Genomic DNA, 22,594 nt, shown 5'->3' with positions numbered 1-22,594 from the left:
GTGCCTATTAGTAAATACCAGGGAGATAGACTAGGTTTCTGAGCTTTTTTGCAGTTTCCCCCATATATTTCAGAGACCAGAGATACATAACAAATTAAAATACTTGGTCCTTTCATAACACTATGTATCCCAACATGTGAAGATTGTTTTTTCCAAAAGAAAGGAAATATAATTAGTTCTACCTTTCAGCAAAGGAACTGAAGTACAGAGAACCAAAGACCTGCTTTTCTGAAAAATAAAACATATTCCTTTTCCTTTGAAATTGATGGAGGCTGCAGGCTTTCTGCTTCTCTGAAAACAAGGGTGTACATAACAGCCCCTCCCCACTCCCCAAACGCAACTGCACAACTGCAACTTAAGTATTCTTTACTAGCATAAAAGGAGATTCAAAACCCAAGACTAAAGGAAATGAGCTTGTGTTATCTAGTGTGCATAGGAAAATGGCAGTGGCATATACTTACTTTTTCTTTGCTTCACTGTCCCCTGGGATTTGCCTTTTCTTTGGGGGTGGTGGTGGAGGCGATTCCTGCCTGGATTGTCTAACCACTACTGGGTCCTTCAAAGACACTGTTTCTGCAGGAGTCTTCTGTGAAACCTGTGACATCCCTACGCTTCCTACAGCTTGAGTTACCTACACAAAATGATTTAGCAAAAAGGGTTAAATACCTTTTCTAATGCAAACCCTAACTTGTTCTTGTTTCATTGCTTTTATTCATCAGTCATAAAAGCCCTTTCATTCATTCCTACAAATGATCACGCCTAGCCCTCAGAAAGCACATTTATCATAGATGCCAAAGCACTCCAAAGAAAAACAGTATTCTTCTCATTTTACAGATGGGAACCAAGCACCAAAATTCTCAGTTCAACTAGGATTTCACACCAGAACAAGTGAATTTAAATCAACAAAATACAGTATGTATTTTCTTTCATAATTGTTTGGTTCACAGAAAGAACAAAGGTTCTTTGGATTTGGCAATATATAATTCTATCTCGTATATACATTTTCCACAAAACCAAACATACAACTTAAAGAGCTGACACACAGTGGATTTGATCTAAAAACTAACCTACAAGCCCACTCAAATCAATAGAAACCTTCCACACCCTTTAACAGGTTATAAACTTAGTCTTGTGGGAATCACCCTGTAAGTTCTAGCTAAGCACATGCTTGATATTTAGGGGGAATGAAGGGATGCACACAGGATATGGCACTCTGCACTGCTTTGACTCAAACAGAAAGAACAAATTAAAGCCTCATGGCTGAAATGGACCCCTACTCATAAGCTGTACAGCTCATTCACTACGCACTAAATGGATCATGAAGCAGTGCTGCAGCCATCACCATAATGATCTTTTAATATCACACAAAAAAGGGCATGTGAGTCATAAAGCTGTCAAATAAAATTCTCACGGAAGCCAATGGAAGTTCCATCTAAATGAAATATTAGCAAGTACTCAAAATACTGAAATAAAAACTTTACAGTCCAGCTTGGCTATCATCCTTACATGTCTAACAACAATCTTTTCAAAAGTTGAGAAATTGTACTCGAGCATAAATGCTTGTATGACTCTCATTTATTTATCTATTCTGTGTTTGGGGTTTTGTCTTCATTTTCTTTTAGTATGAGATTTACTCCAGTCCCAGTGCTCTCATAATGTTTAGAACTATTTATATTGATTGATAATACATGTGAAACCTGCTTCACTCATCAGAAAAAATGAAGCTTAATCTGTGTGAGAAAGGAGTAACAGTATTAGTCAGGTTAACAACTTGTTTTGAAAGCCAAAAAAAAAAACAGACAGCTTTTTCTGCAGATAAAATCAGCCCCACGTGAAATAGAACTCACCTGCCTCTAGCCAGGTGCCAAGAACTTGCCTGGGCACTTTTGCTTACAGTATCAGCACGGTTTGCATACATCTAAACAGCTGAGAAGTAATAGAGCATAGATAAGTACCTGGTTAGAGTAATCCTCTAGTTTCTGAACCAAACTGTCCCACCTCTGAGTTAGTTCTTCTTGATCGTGGTCGATTTTATCAGATGCTCTGCTATTGCCAAGGATTTGGGCCACATCCTGACCGAGCTCATTCAGCTGGTCTAGTGTTTGTCGTTTCATACCCATGTCCTCTTTCAAAATCTGAAGTTAAAAGAAAACATTAAAAGACGACATCAAGTATTCTGCCATCTCTAGCTTTGCATTGCAATAAGAAGTTTACTACCTGAGCCAGATGCATCATAGGTTTCAAAACAGTTCTCCTGTTTAACAAAGCACTAACAGACACTTAAGAAAAACACTTCCCCAAGAAAGCTACTAGAGCTATCTGCTGTAGCTCTTGAGTTACAGTTACAAATGATTAGTTTAGGTACAAGCTGTACCAATGTATTTAAACAAACACAGGAAAAAAAAAAAAACAAAAAAAAACACCCACACCTTTGAAAACCCAGCTGTCTGGTACACTGCATGAAACTACAAACCATGTAAAATACCCAGGATGGCTGTTCCAAAATAAGTCACATCAGCCTAGCATGGCCATGGAGAAAGTTGTACACAGCTTTTTAAAAATTAAGTGGAAATATCTGACAAGGAGAGAATATAAACCTGGCTTCCAGTGTAGTGTGAATATAGTTCATTCACAGCTCCTGCTGAAGTTAAACTCATAACTTGCCATTCACTTAGACTCCCAAATTTGACAGGATAGATGAGGACAGCAATACTCACTGCTAGTTTTCGAACATTCACACTCAGGTCAGTTTGATCTTTGAAGTTGCTTGTCTGGACCTTACTTAAGGCCTCTTCTTTCTCAGTCAACCAAGCCTTCAATAAGCACTGCAGATTAAAAGGAAAATAGTACAAGAACATACCAAGTTTGTCAAACAATTGACAATTCCTTCTTTAAGTTCTTTGCATTCCAAACACTGCTCTGAAATCCTTACGTGCAGGAATTTCAGTTGGCATTAACCAAAACACTACATAAAGGGCAACAAAAAAAATATCAGACCAGAGAACTATGTAATACTTTTCAGCAAAACCATTTCTCAGTATATTAGAGTGCCCACCCCCCAGGTTATTCATATGGACCAGATATGCACCACAAAGCAGACCTAGGATTTATAAATTATATTGGAATTAAATGTAGCAAAACTGCATGCAGGCTTTCTTTCATTCCCCACCCTTCTTCCCCTGTGATTCAGAACCAGACATTACAAACAGTTTCTCACAGAAGCTACATTGTTAATTCAGAGCTCTTTTAGTTCAGACTGTCTGCCACAGACTCAAACGTGTATTATTAGTTACCACCCTGTCTATTTTACCTATTTCCAATTGGAAAATAGCTTTAAACATTTTCTCATTAACTCCTGAAAGCTGGAGTGGTCTGCTCATCAAGTTTTTAACTTTTTTCTAGGAAATTTATCCTGGATCTTGCTCTAGTCACACAGTGCTGCTACGGAAACTCCAGCAGCCTCCAGCGTCAGGAAGGATTTTATGTATTTCATATTACGTTGCTGCACGCTGCTGCTGCTACACAGCTATCTCCATAGACTGCAATACCCAGCTAGCTTTTTTTCCTCAGTCAAGCTCAGTTGCACACTGCTCCCCTCTGTGTTTAAAGGTAAAATAATAGAACAAAGCAGATCTTTTTGTTCGTTGAACAACACACTTTACAACAGTTGCTAGCTCCTCGGTCTAGCTGTATACTTTTGGTATTGTCCCAGAACTGACTACAGCAACTTCTGGGCCAAAGGGTTAAGGCAGTTTTCATTGCCAATGTAAACCAGTGTGCAAAATGTACAGACAGCAAATATGATAGCGGTGGAAATGCCATAAGGCTGGATGGACAAAGTTGTAACACCACATACTCTTTGGGAAAAATCAAGCTGGCAGCCCAGCCAACTTTATGCATAATAGAAGAGTTTAAAAATCCTTCAACATATACAATTAATTTCTGCTAAATCAGCAGTCAATGATAACTCTCCCCAGGAAACTGAAACATAATTATCACAGTGCTAAGAAATATCTGGCACCAATTGAGGAATTTGTTTCCTGAGTGGTAAGAATTGTGTTGACTTGGCAGTGTGGTTTCCAAAAAAATTTTTAGGCAGCCACAAAAAGGCTGATGCATCGCTGCTGCTCATCTCTCCATCTGGTTGGGTGAAATGAAAAAATGACAGTACCTAAATGTTTTAGGTACTTTTCTGTTATCAAACTGTTCATATTAAAGTTTTTAATTGGTTTCAAGTTGTAATTTTTGTAGGTGACTTGATAATTCTCGAGGACAGACATCTGTAATTCAGACCTGGTAGTAATAAAAGCACTATTGGGAGTTGAACAACAAATGCAAACATAGGGTGATCTAAACCACCTAAAAAGAACAGCTACTTCCTTATTACTTATCTGACATTCTACATTAAACATACATTAATGAAAGTTTGTCCACTTTTTCAGAGCAACTTAATTAAAAAAAAAAAATGAATGCTAAGCAACTCCAACAGAAGATGACACTCATAACAGTTTTATAATAGCCAATGAGTGGTCATCTTTCCCTAGACAAAAATAAGGGTGGAAGAGGCCTGAAACATGTTCAAATAGGGTCATAAAAGTTAAGAGCTCCTGAAGTTTATACCTTGACATAAGAAGTCAGGCTTTCTTGGAATTCCTTATTTCTGAGTTCAGAATCTTACCTTACTCAATTGTTGTCAGAAAACATTAGCACAGTTTTCTACATGTACATACGTAAAGGCAGAATTTTAAAGTAAGATATACACATTAACAGATTCGTGGTATTGGATAAGCCAGAATCTGAACCTTGCATCCATATTAACAAGGTTGCATGAGCTGCAACCATGGCTTAGCAATATACTGCAGATAGATATGGGAGGGGTCAGAGAGAAACACATAAGAAATCCAAAATGTGCAGACAAAACATTTCTCAAAGAAACCAGGCTGGAAGTGATAGCAAAAAATATATCAGCATGGTTCTACTTCTTTTTAAGTGTCTAAACACTCTGTGCACTGCAGATTTTAAACAACGGCTTACAGTGATAAATGTCATCATATAAGAAAACAAAACAATTTAAGAAAACCTTCAAAGGAAAAGCCATCAAATATTTTAAAGCTGAGTCACAAAACAAGCTCTGGCAGTAGGTATGCAAAAATGACTAACACAGCTGACAGCATGTAGTTGTTACCATTTCTTTCAGATGCCATAGCCTAATTCATATTTGAGTGGTATATTCAAGGTCCACCCAAAACACGCAAGATCAAAGCAAGAGAAAACTCACAATGCCATCTTCTTAACAATTCAACTGCTTGCCTAAACTCATCAAAATGAGATGAGCTAAATGCTTCACCACATTGACCAAATATTTTATGTTACTGGCTATGTAAACAGTATTTATTGCTTAGTTGATTGCAAAATTGTGTACATGTATCTATGTTGGAAACATCGGTGCCTTAGTTAGGAAAATTTCTGCAATTACCAAACCACCAAATACTTAGTGATTCATTGCCATCAGGGATATTCCTGCTTCTTGGTCATTTTGCAAGTCTTCACTGATCTTAAACCCAATAAAATCAGTTTGTTATTTTAAAGTTGTCTATTGAAAACTGGAGACCAAATATAAATCAGATAGAAGTCCTTCAATTATTTAACTACTTATCAAGAAGACAGGAATATTTATGAGAAGCTATCTCCCATAAATTTTCTAAAGCAAGATGCTCATACTTGCATTCTTATACTTCTCCATTAAATTCACCAAGAAAGGTCACAGAGTTCATTAGGTATGAATTTGACATCCAAAGTACAGTAATCCTTATTTTTAATATAATAAATCATAGAATCATAGAATATCCTGAGTTGGAAGGGACCCTTAAGGATCATCAAGTCCAACTCTTGACACCGCACAGGTCTACCCAAAAGTTCAGACCATGTGACTAAGTGCACAGTCCAATCTCTTCTTAAATTCAGACAGGCTCGGTGCAGTGACCACTTCCCTGGGGAGCCTGTTCCAGTGTGCAACCACCCTCTCTGTGAAGAACCCCCTCCTGATGTCAAGCCTAAACTTCCCCTGCCTCAGCTTAACCCCGTTCCCGCGGGTCCTGTCGCTGGTGTTAATGGAGAAAAGGTCTCCTGCCTCTCGACACCCCCTTACGAGGAAGTTGTAGACTGCGATGAGGTCTCCCCTCAGCCTCCTCTTCTCCAGGCTGAACAGGCCCAGTGCCCTCAGCCGTTCCTCGTACGTCTTCCCCTCCAGGCCTTTCACCATCTTCGTAGCCCTCTTCTGGACACTCTCCAACAGTTTCATGTCCTTTTTATACTGTGGTGCCCAGAACTGCACACAGTACTCGAGGTGAGGCCGCACCAGCGCAGAGTAGAGCGGGACAATCACCTCCCTCGACCTACTAGCGATGCCGTGCTTGATGCAACCCAGGACACGGTTGGCCCTCCTGGCTGCCAGGGCACACTGCCGGCTCATATTCAACTTGCTGTCTACCACGACCCCCAGATCCCTCTCTTCTAGGCTGCTCTCTTGTGAAATTTGTTGACATTGATGAATATAAGGCAACAGAGCTTTCAAAAGGATGATGTCCACAAGAATATTAAGTATCTACCTTGGAAATTATTTTATAAGGAGGCATACATTTTCCTGCTTAAACTTAAGTAAATACTTTTCTTAGGCTGCACTACTTCTTCAAGAAATGCTAAGAACCTAAATGATAACTGAAATTCTTGTTCTTTGCAGCTATTTTCTTAGAGCTGTTAAACCCTACTAAGGGTTACTAATAAATAAATAAATAAATAAATAAATTACAACTGTGGGTAACCAAAGAGTTACTAACCTGCTCTTCTAGAAGCTCCTGCCATAAAAGCTGAATTTCTTGCAACTTGACTCGTCGTTCTTCAGTCCATCGACAAACTGCTGTCCACCGCTCCCCCAGCCTCTACAAAAGCAGGAGATATCGTGAATATTCACGAGCTTCACAAAGAGGATCAAAAACTATATATTCAATAGCAAAATTTCTACTTCACAGTAACCTCTTTTATATTATAATCACCTTGTTGCCATTAACTGTTGTTGTACTGTACAAAACTTAAAGTTAAAACTCTCAAGGGCATTCACCTATGGCCTTATTTCTGTGCTCGCTGAACTCAGGAAACTATTTCATCGACTTCAAAAGGAGCAATGGAAGTAGCATGAATTCTGTTACATTAAATCATATAGAACATAGGATTTACTCAGATTGCAGCCCAAGTCCAAAAAGAACACAGGAAAACAATTCACACAATATCTCCTTGATTAATTCTGTTCCTGTATTTAAATATTTTTCAATCAGATTTTAATTTCCTAATGAGAATTACCTATTTGAAATTAAAGAGTTGTATTGTGCATCTTCCCATTTTAGTGAAATTGCTGAGAAGATATGCTGCAAAAGCGCTTAAGTCACTACAGATGCAAGCAGCTTGACTCATCAGGAATTGAGCTTGAAAGCCAGATAACTTTTGCAGGTTTTATCCTGAGTAAGTTTAATAATTCTTTGCATTAATATTACATTTAAAAATATATTACTTTAAATTGTTTTCTAGGACAAATTGTCTTTAAACACAAAAAACATTGATTAACAATTATATGCAAAGATTTTAAGTGCCTGCTATTACAGTTTTGGATTTTGTGTTTGTTTGTTTGTTTGCTGTTGTTTTTTTAAAAAACAGGGCTCTAACATTTTACCTGTAATTGTTCTTCCAGAATAGCTGTTGCACTTTCCCCACTGCTTTCATCGACAATGACGACCATGTGAGTTAGGGAGTTTACCTTCACTTGTTCTGTCTCTAGGTCATTTTGCAGGCTCTAGAAAAACACATCAGCTGTTACAAACTTTGAATAATTATCAAATTGCTATTTTGCCCACAGTGACTAAAACAAATGTGGCAAAGCACTACAGACAACACTTATGCAAATATTTTTACCACTGGGAATCACTGCACAGTTTAAACAAACAATCAAAGATTGCTGGCAAAGAACCTAAAAACGTTCTTTTAAAGTGCTGGAAAACACACACACACACAAAAAAAAAAAAAAAAAAGTTTTAAAATGTATACACCATTCTTGACTAGATAAATCATATGACTGCACTGACTTTCTATATGTCTACAGCTATGGATAAGAGAACTTAAGCATTCCATTAAAAAGTTGCTTTTATTAAGCAAGTATCATAGGGCATGCCAAAAATGTAAGAATTACTATGAACATTTAATAGTTGACATTTCTCAAAACCTAAATATCAAAGACAATAGTCACAAACTGATACCTAGCAACTGCAAAAAACATACAGTTCTAATTAGGTTAAAATACATCTGTACATTTAAATATTCATACAACTTCTGGCAGAACAGACTACAGTAGGTTAAAGCCTACCTCCAAAATAACTCTGCAACATCTATATGCCCTTAAACTGCTGTAAATACCACTTTTCATCCCAGAAAATCCTAAACTACCTTATGAACAACAAGCCTCAAGCTCCCCGGCCTTTGAAGACAGAGCAAAAAACACAAGTGTGGGACAAGAAATTACACAGACTAAGAACACTTAGCAGTTCTTGCCCTGTGAGGTATGTCTCAAGCTGCAGAGGTCAAACCTCAGCAATGACTACAAAAAACAAAGCTGCAACCATGACTAATATTAAAAGGCCATCTTTCTCCTTCAAAAAACACTCTAGGCTAGAAAGGCTGGACTCCCATCCAGAAACTTAATTGCGAGCCAAACCAATTTGCAAATTGCTTTAGTAGGAATAGCTTTAACTCCTCCATTATTTCAAGCAGCAAGTCTCAAATGTGCCTTAGCATTGCTGCCAGTCATTAAAGGCCAGTTATCTACAATGCATTTAATACTGTCCCTAACACCAACAATTCACCTGGGGAGGCCTCGTTTGCGTGTAGCAAAGATAATACAGTTTCTGCTGTAGTCATCATAGCTGAAGTGTTTAGCCAAGAAGGCTGAACATGTCTAATTCCTTTTGTCCCATCAACATCCTTTAGCAAGTTTATTGGCTAAGAAAGCCTTCCAACCTACACTTCTTCCAAATACTTCTCGCATACTCATTACAGAACAGATGAAAAGTTTACTTTGTGTTCTTCCAGCTGTTTTTGAAGGGACTCTATGTCTTCGGCTAAGAGTTGAGACTCCATCTTCTGAATGCGTTCTTCTGTGATGGTCAGCCAGTCGGACAGCTGCTGTAACTGCTTCTTCTGCAGTTCCATCAGCATGTCATGCAGGCTGCAGGGGGAAGCACAGGCAGAGTCACATCAGGAACGGTCTTCCCAAGGATAAAAACTAAGTTCTAGTTCTTAAAGGAAAGACACATAACCATTCATAAACCAGTTACGTATCATCCAATATAATTTTCACCATTAAGCTAAGGAACACAGAAGTAAGTACTCCTGTTTCTATTGTAACAGAATAAAAATGAGTGAATTATGCAATTTATTCCCAGTTGCTTCTTGCAACTGGGATTTTCTATTCACTACCAGAACCACTGCTACAAGTGGCAATCAAATGCAGTTTCTCCCTTGATGCGCAGCTCTGAGCCTGACAACTACAGGCGGGGAAAAAATTCTTTTAAGTGTTCTTTAGCTGTGTAAACACACATAGCTGTTCACATCTCCAGCATGTTTTATTCAGGAACTTAAACTACTGAAAATATTAAAAATACATTTATGTAACTGCTGCATGTAGGTATCATATTTAGTCTGGTACACTTATATAACATAAATCTCAAAATATTCTTACATAAGAATCCAAAAAAAAGACAGTTATATCCATTTCCTCTGTTTCATCTTGGAGAGTACAAAGAGGGTGGATTTCATGTCCCAAACGGAAGAGCTACTTCAGACAAAAATATCTTACAAATGGATGCAAAGCAATTCCTCTGAGATGCAGCAAGCACCAGAGACCAGTCCTTCAGCTTTAGGAGAGGTCATGCGGGATGACTCACCGGGACTGCCTGTCCATGCTCTCCACCCTGAGCTCCTCCCAGCGGGAGTTCAGCAGCAGCATTTGCTCCTGGATCTCAAACTCCTCTTCAGAAGACAGATTTCCCTGTGCCACCAGTTGGTTCCCAGCCTGCAGGACACTGCCCACGTTGCTCTGGTGTGCAGTCAGTTCCATCATAAAAGCCTGGAAACAGTACAACCAGCCACATCACCATGATCTGTGAGGAATCTATTTCAAAGCGTTCAAGATACTAAGTGTCCAAAGTAGGATAGGGCTTTGAGCAACCTGCCCATGGCAGAGGAGTTGTAACTGGATGATCTTTAAGGTCCCTTCCAACCCAAACCATTCTGTGATTCTATGACAACAGGGGGCCAGCCACAGAAAGCTGACACAAAAAATATACTGAAATTCCAAAACCTGTTCCACTGAAAACTCTCTTAAAAAGATCCATTTCCACTGCCAAGAAACTATAATTTGTCAATTATAAAACTAATTATAGTAATAATTTAAAAACCACCATTCAGTTAGAGGTGCTTTCAGTTTAGGAAAAGCAAGACACAAGAAAGAGAATGGCAGCATTTGGATAAGGACTAGGGAAATAAAATTTTCGGCTCCCACACAAAAAAGCAAAACTACAACAAAGGAACTTAAGAAAAGCTTACTTCATGGGTGGCAAATTGCTCTTTGACTTCTTCAACATCACCAGATATTTCCTCCTGTTCCCGAAATGCATCCTCAGCTGACAGCAACCACGTGAGGACATCTTCCAGAGCAACTTGGTAGCTATCCAAGTCCATATCCACCTCTGTCACCGTGCTGGGGGTCTCTGCTCTAGAACTGCTCTGCTCCTCTTCAAGTGCTACAACCTAGGCAGCCAAGAGAAAAGTGATGCCTCAGAAGTGCTTTCCCAAATGATACTAAGAATAGAACAACTAAGATCCCTTTCAATCCTTCATAAAATTTTAAAACTAATTGTTAGGTACATTTCTAATGAGAGGGGCCAACAGTCACCACTAATGAATTTCCATTTTAAGATAACCTGGATAGAAAACTAAGTGTACTTATTTTAACAGAGATGTGGACCTCCCACGCAAACAAAAACCCAACAAATACCACCACCACAAGTCCTGCTGCAAACTCAGTTAAAGACTTTAGGCCACTCCAGCTTGTCAAGATAAATAAGGAAAATAAACAGAAGAAAGAAGCATAATGCAGATGTAGCTTTCTACCTAAGCAAAAAGGATTTTGTATATGAATCAGGAAACAAAAAAGAACCAATGAAGTCAATCACAAAGATGATGCTATGATTTTTCATATTTTCCCAATAGTGTTGAACAAGACAGAAGACATACCAGAGAACTGACAAGCCTGAAGATCATCTAAAATTACAACTCAAGAAGATTCAGCCAGACTTAGATAATAAACACACCTGCTGCATGTTGAATTCTCCATCCTCACATTCCTGCTTGTATCTCCTTGGAAGAGTCTCCACTTCCCGAATGTCTTCCATGGTGACTTGCTTAGGAAGGACCTCAAATAAAGAGGTTAAATACATGATAATAGATTTTTTGTCTGGAAGCTGTACAGCAACATCTGCATCAAAAAAGAATACATGGGAGAACATTAATAAAGAAACAACGTTTCTAAATCATCATGCAGAATACAGTTAAGATTCCAATATTTCACATGTAGTGCAAAGCACAGGTTATCCTGTTAATTAGCCTTTAGCTTTCTATTGAAAGACCAGGTTTTACAGATGTTGAAAGCAGTACAAAGAAAAAATATTTTTTAAAAAATCAACATTTTCAAGTGAATTTACATTAAGAGACTTGATCTTTTGGAAGTAAGAGCCCAAATCTGAAGTTACTGAGAAATAAAAATTGTTTTGGAAACATTCTGGAGTGCATTCCAAGCAGAAATGCAATTCAGGAACAGTACCCCTCAAACACACACTTCCATGTATGTTCTAACCCCACTCTTAGTATCGGTAAATTCACTTGCTTACTTTTCACATGGAAAAGAATTTTACAGATTCAGGTTCACATATCACTGGGGTTATGAGTTCTACTCATTCAGCTGACTTTTTTTTTTTTTCCTTTTTTTTTTCTTTTTAAGGTGGTGGTGCTTGAATCCATAAAGTTTGACAGCTTGTCTTACAGAATGGATCTTCAGAGGTTCACTTCAAAGCAGAGTGACAGCTCAGGGTTTTAAGAAGGGGCCATAAAAAGTTTCCTGGCAAGCATTCCGACATGGTAAGTACTCACAGCACTGGCAGCTACTGTTACTCAGCATATATAACAAAGAACAAAAGATCATGAGCTCTTAAGCTATTCCATTCTACAAAATGCTCTGCTTGATCTGAAAAGCACAGATACTTGTAATGGAACCGCTACTTAAAATAAAATAAAACCAGGGAACCAACTTCACCTTCCTGTGCACTGTATCTGAAAGGTAACTCAATATGAACCTTAACATTCAAGAAGCTGAAGCATAAATACACACAGGAATACCCTTACCCTACAATTTACATATTTTTAAGCCCAAATGTAAGGGATTGAAACAAAATATCACTGCACAAAACTGCTGGGATTTGTATTCATAATAAATGTCTATATAAGCGTTTTCTTTCAGAAGAGCTCAAGAAGTTCAAAATCAAATAGAATAACTGTATCGCACCTTCAGGATCCAACAGTTTCTCAATTTCCAGGTGGTTTTTGGCTATGCTGAAAGCATGTTCCAGTCTCTCAACTGGGGACATCTTTATAACTTCATCCCAGCTGAAGAGCTCAGGTCTAAAATTAAAATACAAAACAGAAAATACTGAATTTAATTTAAAGAAAAAAATTCTATACCATTCAGAATTTGAAGTTATGGATATAGAGGGAGCTACATAAGTTATATAAATACACAGGTACGTATAAAATACAAACATAAGCACATATAACGAAATACAGAAGACAGACAAAAATATTCTTAATGAGAATGGGACAACCACAAATCAATTAATTGACCACATCTGCAGTGCCATCCACCTTCCCTTCTATATATACTATTTGACTGCAACTGGAGATTAAATGCTACTAACAAGAAAATCAGTAAACCAGAAAAAAAAAAAAATCAGAAAATTTATTCCAGAACCACTTTTCTTCAATTGGTTCTTTTACAGCATTATTATTACATGATTTTTGTGTCTGGCTCTGCTGGGTAATGAACAGCCACTCTCTTCCTAGAAAGCCTCATTCCAAACTTGCGAGGTGTCTCGGTGACCACCCCAGACCAGGAGCAGCAGCAGTCTCCACACCCCTTGCTCACTCACCCCGCCATGTGGCCCTTCCTCTGGTTTAAAAAAAAGAAGAAAAAATTCACAAGGACTCATGAGAGTCATGATGTGAATCAGACCAAGGAGCCCATCGATTGACAGTGCCAGCACCCTTCATCTTGCATTAGCATTTAACAAGCCAAATCTTCAGTGCAGCTGTGCATACATAAACCTACCGGCAGGTCTAGGGGGGAAAGAGCCCTTAGCTCTTGGGGTAGGAAAAAGGGTCAGCACAGAGGGCCCCTCCTCGTGGTATCTATACCTACAGGGCATGAACAGCCAAGTGCTGCAGCAGCACAGCTGTAAAACTACAAACCATTAAAATACTTTCCATTCCCCTCTAGTAGTGGCTTCTCATTAAAACACTTATTGATCCTGTGTTTTATAGAACGTGGGGAGGAAGAGATGGGCTTGCCTTTAATTCTTTAAGGTTTAATTCAGTTGTAAATTGACCTGAGAGTATCCTTTTAACATCTGTTGAATCATTACACTTTGTGAAACAGGAAGGCCATAAACCAGCAGGGTCTGAGAAGCAAAATGCCAGAAGAAGGGCTGGGACAGGGGAAAATATGCAAAGATCCTGATACGAGCTTATGGAATACTGTACCTCGATGCAGGAAAAGCGACAAGGATAACCACGTAGATTCACATAAAGTTTTAGAAGAGACTTAATTTGGAAAACACATTGCAGTAAGTGTATCATGTATGCACTTACTTGCCCACTGCCACGGTAACACACATTTTAATGAACTGCAACCTAGGTATTGGCCTATGAGCAAGGAAACTGTACCAAAGAACAGAATTCAATTTGAAGAAGAACTAGGCTAATATTAGGAAATGAAAGACACCAACACAATAAAATGTTACATGTTCTACTCCCTCATATAATTGTAAGTACTGACAGCCTTACAAAGTTATAGCCAAGAGGTAACGCAGTTAGCAATAGTTCATCGACACATAAAGACAAAAGTGAGCTACTAAATAAACCTTTTAATGGGATCCACAAAAATGCTCCTATTAAGTGCCATAGGACAAAGCTAAGTAAATACCACAATACTGGCAATACCCTTTAGGCAGGGGAGCAGTACCAGTCCAGGTAAGCTACATAGCCTTGCTGTTCTACCAGTTCTGCATCCTGCCTCAATCCCCTTGTTCCTTGCAAGCCTTTTATTGCTTTTCTTTCAAATCCAGCCTAAATTTAAAGCCAACTCAAGATTTCTCAGATGTGGGGAAAATGGTGTTTCATTGGCTAAAGGACTGGTGTCTGGGGACTGCAAAGCTGAGTTTTGAAGCACTGGCAGCTGCTAGGCTCCCAGGACGGGGGAGTAACGGGCTCAGAGAGATCAGCAGAGTCAGATAACAGAAATTTCACGAAGCCAGAGAAAAGCACAGTTACTCGAAGGTTTCAGCAGGGGCTTTTGCCACATAGCAGTGCTCTGGGAAGGGCAGAGCTCACAGACTTGAGATCCCACAGAGTCCAAGCAGATAGTCACGGGGCAGAAGGACAACAGCCTGAAACTGATGTTGCTGCCTTTGCCCTTCTTGGTACCCTGGGGAAAGCAGGTCTCACCTGCATCTAAAGCTGGTGCTCTCTCCATCACAAAGCTTCCCATTCACTGGCAGAGCTATGCCACTACAACTACGCTGATAAGAAAACCACCAGTACAGCGCACATCTTGTTAATACTTCTGACAGTGTAAACTCAGACTTTTGCTAGTATTTCTCTGCCTTTGCAGGACAGTCCTTCTGATCGCTCAGGAGCCCTCAGTGTGGTGCAGGTGCTCCCCATCACGCATCCATGCAGGCTGAACTCCAGCCAGCTCCAGGCACACAGGTACATGAGACCAGACCCTGGCTGAAGCCAGCAAGCCTGCGATAGAGCCTGTCAGTTCAGTCAGCACAGGCCAGAGAGCAGAGAACAGCAGAGAAGTAAACAAATGCTTTTGTGATCACTTAATATCTGCTTAGTATAAATATTCAGGTGTTTGTAAAGTATTTGCCATGAAAGATACCTGGTAGCCAGGAGGAAATATCATCATAGCATTACCACACTGGAACGGTTATTTATGATAAAGAACAGCCAACCCTTGCAAAAAGAATGAGCTGACTTCATTTAAGATACACCAGACTAGAATTGATTGCCCAGCAGCAGATCTCTCACACACACAGATGTGCAAGTTTCGTAACACTCTGTAACAAACTTTTCTTTAGACTATCAAGAAGTTCTCCAAAATCAAAAAGAACATAAGAGATCTGCAAAAAGATGCTTTAAATAACATTCTCTATAAAGTATAGTGAACAAACTAATAAACATACTACAGACACCTGAAGCAGTCCATTATCCTTTGGCTCTTCTACTCAGTGAATGCAAAAAGGTGCTCTCCTGAAAGAACTGAATACACAGTCTTTCGAGTAACATATACAAAATCTAAGAAAAGCTACTGAGCCTGTCTTTCTCATTCCTTCATTTTGAAGCTTCTGTATCTTCCACCTGAAGCATTATGGCAAACTGAGATGTTTTTCCCTTTGCAGGGGAAAGGAAGTATAGGGGAAGGGAAGTAATCAACCCTCCCCTACAGGCACCCATTCAGCATACTCTCTATATAGTACGTATTTAAGTGGGCTGTAAATCCACCCAGCAAGTGTGCATGTGAGAACAGTTACACCACTGCCTTGGCTCCATCCTTTGCAAGGCTCTGGCAATAATTCTGAGTTGTTATTGTTATCACTACAGCAAACTACTGAAACAGGCTAGAGGCTGTCAGACGCTCAAGCATGAAGACATGAGGGGAAAAAAGCTGCTCACTTCATTAGGTCTGAGAGGAGCTGTGTCACCTACCTGTGTCTGTGGATGACAGCATTAAAAGCAAGCCCATCTGCCCAGCTCGTCGTGAAGTTCAGGACATTGACTTGACTGTAAGGTCTCGTGGACTGCCGAACCCAGCTCAGCAGGATCTTCTCGCTGTTAGTCTGCTGCAAATCTGACATGATGTTCTTCATCACATCCTTCACCTGCAAGACAGCAGCAACTACTCCATACAGACATGTTCTCATCTTTTCCTGCTTAAAAAGCCTTTGAACCAAGCTACTTCACAAATCAGGCAAGGGTCTTTTCTGTGAAAAAGTAGGTGTCAAGCTCTAACTCCTTACATGAAATGTAGGAATAGGAGCCTTCTTTCATCTTTACACTCTGCTGATTACAAGAACCAGTAATGCATACGTAATAAATGATGAGTTACCCCTACCTTACAGCCCTCCCCCCACTTCTCAGTGCTGCTGTCACTCAACATGGACAATAATATTTCCCACTGCCTTGTGCTAGGGTTCCAGTAGTAAGCAAACCCCAAAAATACAACTTTGCAGAAGTTTTTGGCAAGAACAGGATAACTGCTCAGCCAACACAGGAAATTTGCTGTTTGATGCGCTATGTACAAGCATCTGCTGAAGTTCCTCCAAGCGAATTCCATGATCCTCTCAGGTATGTGGATAAGCCAGGAGTAATTCAATCTATGCAGCTGAGAAACAAACCTACAGAGCAGTGAATAAAGATGTAAACCCAACACAGCTACCAAGATAGTGGGAAAACGTCTGCAAACAGAAGCACGTAAGTATTGAGGAAGGAACATAAACACAATGCTTTAGCCTGAAAAGCCTCTGCAACAACCTTAGGAACTGATCTGAGTGACTGAGAACTTAGCACATATGAGAACATGTACTGTGGGAGGCAGCCAACAGACAGAGGTCAGAAACCAAACACTGGCCTGCCTTTATTTACCAGCCCAGAATAGAAGCAGTTATTTTCTGCTGCCAAAACCCCAGAAAAGTTTGAGAAACCCCAGAAAAGTTTGAGAATCCCAGAAGATAGATGCGCATGATTCCTGGAAAGGAAGAGATCTCACAGCAGCCTCCTCACCTGCCAGTGCAAGATAATGCTCCACAGCAACCCCAGTGTCAGCTTGTGATTTCCATCAACGATGTCGGTTCCTCCGATATTCACCAGCTCTACCTGGAGAGGTCAGAGCAACTCTGCATCAAACAGTGTTACCAAAGCTCCAAGTTGCAACCCCATCCCACGTCCCTGGCTGTCCAGCCATGTGTTATCAACTGTTCTGAAATAACCAGCAGGGAGAAAGAGACAATACTCTGTCACCTCTGGTTCTATCTCAGCTTGTCACAACAACTGCTTAAACAGGACAACAAAAGACGGCACCAATGAAAACGTTCATTTGGAAGAGTTTTTATCCTCTCCTCTAATATACCATACATACCAGCAGATAAAACTGAGCAATAGATGGGCAAACATGAAGCTTTAAAACATGAAGCTTTAAAACATGAAGCTTTAAAACATGAAGCTTTTTAAAAAAAAAAAAAGTTAGGAAGCAGTCCTGCTCCTAAAAAAACACTTTAACTCCTTAATTAAAAATAGGTTTGTCCTTTGCATGAACCAGCATCCAAATGGGACAAGTTTATATAAGGAAACCAAAAATTCAAGGGAAAAATAAAATGTTCCAGTTTCCTATATGCATAGGAGCACATTTAAACTCAGTGGCATTATAACTGAGAATGTTATAAACATAAAAACATGGAAAGAGAGGCAGGGAGATGACTACATCACTGCGTGGGAGGGCACAAGAGGCTACCCACTCCAGCATCACGTATGCAGCACTCAGGAGAAGAGAAGCCCAGATCACACCACCAGACACTCGCTCACTTCTACTTCAGTCTGAATCCGGGCACCTACTCTCCATTCACAGCTTTCAGAGAAAGAGGCACCAACTCTGAACCAGCTTCTGGAGGAAGCCAACAGCAGCACACTGCATTAAGTCACCACCACGTCCTACAGAAATGGGGCTAGGGACAGCTGCCTGTGGCTGATGAGAGATATACCTCCTGGGGTGTATGTTCACATACTGCAACACATTCCCATACAGTACAGAAAGCGGGGCTCATTTTTGCAAATATCCCAAGCCAGGAGCTGACCTCCAGCCCCAGGGGTGAGCAACACCATGTGCTCAACACGTTGCTCTGTGGTGAAGGTTTCCTCTCCCTTGCTCACCCCTGCTCCAGAGCAAAGCAGTGTTACCCACAGTGCCTACCAGAAATGGATCCTAGCTTGCACTAACCCTAAGCACTGTACCTGGGACCATCACCGTTCATATTGACAAAGCCTGCACCAAGGAGCTGGCTAGCAATTCAACAACAGGGACAATCGGAAGACAGTAACTGAGCCTGTCCTCTGGCTGTCAGGGGATTTAGCCTAGAGTAGACAAGAACACAAAGTTTCATTTTGTTTTAGAGGGCATCCCTGGTATGTAAGAACATAATGGCATTCTGTATTTTTCCTCTTATCACATAATCATGAATAGCTTGAATTTTGCAAAATGTGCTTGTAACCTCATTGCTTTCAGATACCATCTAGGCAATTTCCAGTTCCCCATAGCTGTCTCAATTAGCAAAAAATCAAATCAAAACTCTGTTGCTGAGATTAACATGGAACCACAAATTATACTTCAAAGTAGCAAGGAAGCTTGGATTTGTGGGTTGTCCTCTCCTAATTTTCACAGCAGCTGGAATAGAATCCTAATGTAATCCTCTTTGCAAATGCTGGGCATTTACTTTCTAAAGGCAACTGTAAATTAAACAGGCCAAAACAGGTCAAAAAAGTCACCAGTGCACACCATTAAACAACTGACTGTAAACCACTGTAGAACACAAGGAGCAGAAAGCAAGACAAAAGGTTAGGGGCACAAAAATAAAGCAATTACATTACAAGAGATATTTTTCGCCTGCAATAGAAGTGAAACATTCCTGAGAATGGGTAACAAAAAAAAATTAATCACAAGCATTATTATCGTTAAGTACTGTATTCCCCTTGCAACCTACACCATACATGAAGGACTCCACATGCCCACTTTGGTATTTTAATGATTCTGAATTAAGCCGCTGTTTTCAGCAGCCACCTAACAACCCATTACGTGGTAAGCGGACTACTAAGACCTGAGCAAAGACAATAAAAGGAAGCTGACCGTAGATTGTGTGTTGTGTGTCTTCTCTCTCACACACACACACACACACACACACTTTCTAATGAAGTTAGGCAATAGGCATAAGTCATATACCTGACCTTAATAACCTTCAGTTAACTAAGACCATCTGTTTATTTCTAGAAATCCTGATCCTGCCAGCTTAAGGAAGAATTAATTAATTATTGTAACTCAATATCATTTAATTTATTATCTTCATAAAATAAATCAATTTCAAGCTGGAAAGACACATTACTTATCCTCAAAAAAAAAAAAAAAAAAAAGATCAATATTTACAGTACCTCACAGAAGAAAAACAACCCACCACTAAACTTTGGCTGCTTCCTAGAAATATGACACTAGTCCACCAACGTGGAGGGGAAAGTGCAGCATTATACAGCATGTTTGTATCACTCTTCAATCAGCAGTTTACATAAATATGTCAGTGCCTTTTTACATTAGATGTATTTTGTTGCCAGAATGTTGTTATTAAACTATTTCAGTGCCTTGACATTTGCAAATAGAAATTCTAATTATAGAGAACTATGCTTATCAGGATTTGTTATCCAGGGGAAAAATAAAATCCTTTTGCTACAGCACTACTAGTTTCCAGGCAGAAAGAACAAAAAATAAAATAAGCAACTACTATTCTCATTTTTCTTAAAGAACAGTGGTTGGTTCCTTTTGTTTGCTTGTTTTTCCTGACCAGTTAGCACAGGACAAAGTTAGGAACACTCAAGAACAATTTGGCACAGGGATAACAGATGTCACTGGAAACATCCTCAAGGATTTTGAGAGCAGGACAAGGAAACACAGAGTTACAAAACCTCTCATACCGTTACAGATTTGCGTACAAGTTATGCATCTTCACTGGCAACTAGCTATTTATCCTGCCATCTTCATGAGCTATGCATAGCAGGGTTTCAAGTCAGCTTTGTTTATGGAACTGAACACATCTTAGCAAAACAGAGTTTAGTTATCTTAGTATTAAGTTAACATTTTAAGATTTCACAAAGCTGCCAGACATTGAAATACTACACTGGATAAAGAAAACTCAGAACAGTTTATCTATTCCTGCTGAATTCTGATTCTAGGTGCCAAAATCTTTATCCTCTGCGTTTTGAACTCATTTACAAACAAGAATAAATTAAAGAGTATATCAAAAGCAGTTGTGGAAAAACATGCTCACGTTGTTTTGATGCAAGACTTGCAGCACTCGGTTGACATTATTTAAGGCATGTACTCTTGTAGAACCTCGTTCTTTAGGCTGGAAATAAAAACGTACAATCTGTTTATATCAGAACAAACTTGACTCATCGAAGCAAAATAAGTAAATAAGGGAGTAAACAATAGGAAATTTGTCTTATTTTTTTATTTTCAAATAAACAATTTCAAAATAAATATCAAAATGAAAACTGTTCAGAACAATATTCCTCAATCTGAGGTATAGGACAAGTCTTGGATTCAAAGTATGCTTCAGTTTACCTTAAGCAAGTCCAGAGTTTTTATTCCCAACATCTGCAGAATTACGTACTGGCAATACAACAGCAAAGTGGGAGTTCCTGGGGAAAATCTGAGGGTTTTGAATGTTTGCCAGAGTAGTTGAAATTTTTTGGCTCCCAAGAGGGAACAAGCAGCAATTGATTTTTCTGGCACTGAAAGCCTGCTAAATCTTTGCACACTGGGAAGAAGTTATACTTCCTTACTTTCTCTTCCTTTTAATATCATGAGGAGAAAAACAAAAAATACTGCAACTCCTGACAATACCTGCCACTCCGTTTGCCTTTAATCCCCACAATTTAATTCCTGGAGCAGAACATGATCAAACTGAAAGAGCATGGAGCTGACCTTGGAACACAGTAATCAACAAAATCAGAAACCAAAAAACTTGGTTTGAGTCAATAGACTTCAAATCAGACCCCTAAATCGTTAGAACTAGTGAAACGCATCTGTTCAGAAAAATAAGACAAGCTTACAAAAATTTAAATGACTAAAGATTTCCTGTTAAAGGCAATAAATCAACTTAAGAGTTTTTTGTTTTTTTTTTATAAAAAGTGAAATCAAGAATTTAGTTCCAAGTGATGGCACAGGTTTCACCATGCTTCGTCTATCTGACTGAAAAGGCACCGATGTTAGCAGGGAAAGAGGTTACAGCCCTGCAAGCATTTTCTCAAATCTAAACAAGTCTTGAGTAGTTTTTCAGCCCTTTTCTATCTGTAGGACCACAAAGGATTTTTCCAATGGAGATGCAGATTTGGTTTGCTTACTTCATGTTGGTTTTTTTTTGTTTTGGTTTGGTTTTTTTATTTTCTTTTTAGGATTTTTTTTCATGAGCATACTAGAAAAAGCCTGCAGGTATCTAGCTAAAAGCAGCTCTTCTGGACCATCCAGAAACAGACCTTTATAATATCTCTATTTTTAAAAAAGATATACTATGTGAGTAACACCACTGGCTTTACAAGCTTTGCTAAACAGCATCTTAACCCTCAAAAGAAACAATTACACAATTAGCTCCAGCCTGACCCCATCCTCCGTGAGTCAGCCTCCCTGGAATTCCACTAGAACTGTAGACAGCATGTCAGATTACACACCACAAGCATTTTTAAATCAAAAATCAAATGACAGCTTTTGTTTTGATAGCAGTGCAACTCATATAACATTTATCTTACCAGAGGTTTCCCTGTCAGACCTTCCAAAAGGTCCAAAAGTTTCCTTCCATCCTTCAGATCTGTGAACATGTCCTTGACTGGGGGTGTCCCACTCTGCAGAGCAAACAAACAGAAGTGGTAATAAAAACAACGTGTAAGCAAAACAGCCCTGAAAATGGCACTTTTCCTTTTTTATCTTACAATTCACCGTTATTTTTTTATTTTGTTATAAATTACTGAACAACGTAAAACCCAATGGACTGTGACAGTGATCGGGAAGGTACCCCTTCTTTCTCCCTTTTTTTTTCTTCTCCCCACCTCTGTTTTTGTGTTTCAGCAGCCTCTTACTAAGAAACTGAGTAAGCATATCCTAGCCCACATTGGATAGATGCTTTAACATGCAAGGATGGCAGAGGACAAAACCTAGCAAGTTTGATGAATCATTTGCAAAAGAATGTTTTGGTCTAACTAAACCCAAGGGTGGAGGAAAACAGGGCTTTTCAGAAAAAATCTGTTGGGACAAATTCTCTGATTTTAGACTAGAGGTGACAGAGGGGGGGATAAAAAAGAAGACACAGGCAGTCAGCAGCTAAGTGCAATTACTTTTTAATATTCATCT

The 22,594-nt window shown here is 39.3% G+C and overlaps 1 protein-coding gene across 7 annotated transcripts in view; it reads right to left on the bottom strand.

Annotated features, from left to right (window-relative positions):
* The window catches only part of UTRN (utrophin), a 367,449-nt gene that overhangs the window by 273,436 nt on the left and 71,419 nt on the right, over positions 1-22,594 (bottom strand). For all 7 annotated transcript variants that reach the window (XM_068677000.1, XM_068677005.1, XM_068677001.1 and 4 more), the window contains 14 exons: positions 21,997-22,089; positions 20,517-20,594; positions 17,218-17,310; positions 16,144-16,316; positions 12,662-12,777; positions 11,415-11,578; positions 10,648-10,851; positions 9,987-10,168; positions 9,118-9,268; positions 7,724-7,843; positions 6,837-6,938; positions 2,718-2,825; positions 1,956-2,135; positions 462-631 (listed from right to left, as the gene is read on the bottom strand). In XM_068677000.1, coding sequence (XP_068533101.1) covers positions 462-631; positions 1,956-2,135; positions 2,718-2,825; positions 6,837-6,938; positions 7,724-7,843; positions 9,118-9,268; positions 9,987-10,168; positions 10,648-10,851; positions 11,415-11,578; positions 12,662-12,777; positions 16,144-16,316; positions 17,218-17,310; positions 20,517-20,594; positions 21,997-22,089 — 1,934 coding nt within the window. The remainder of the gene's footprint in view (positions 1-461; positions 632-1,955; positions 2,136-2,717; positions 2,826-6,836; positions 6,939-7,723; positions 7,844-9,117; positions 9,269-9,986; positions 10,169-10,647; positions 10,852-11,414; positions 11,579-12,661; positions 12,778-16,143; positions 16,317-17,217; positions 17,311-20,516; positions 20,595-21,996; positions 22,090-22,594) is intronic.

The sequence above is a fragment of the Anas acuta genome, chromosome 3 (assembly GCF_963932015.1).
Source record: "Anas acuta chromosome 3, bAnaAcu1.1, whole genome shotgun sequence".
Classification (NCBI taxonomy): Eukaryota; Metazoa; Chordata; class Aves; order Anseriformes; family Anatidae; genus Anas; species Anas acuta.
This window is presented reverse-complemented; position numbering and strand designations above follow the sequence as displayed.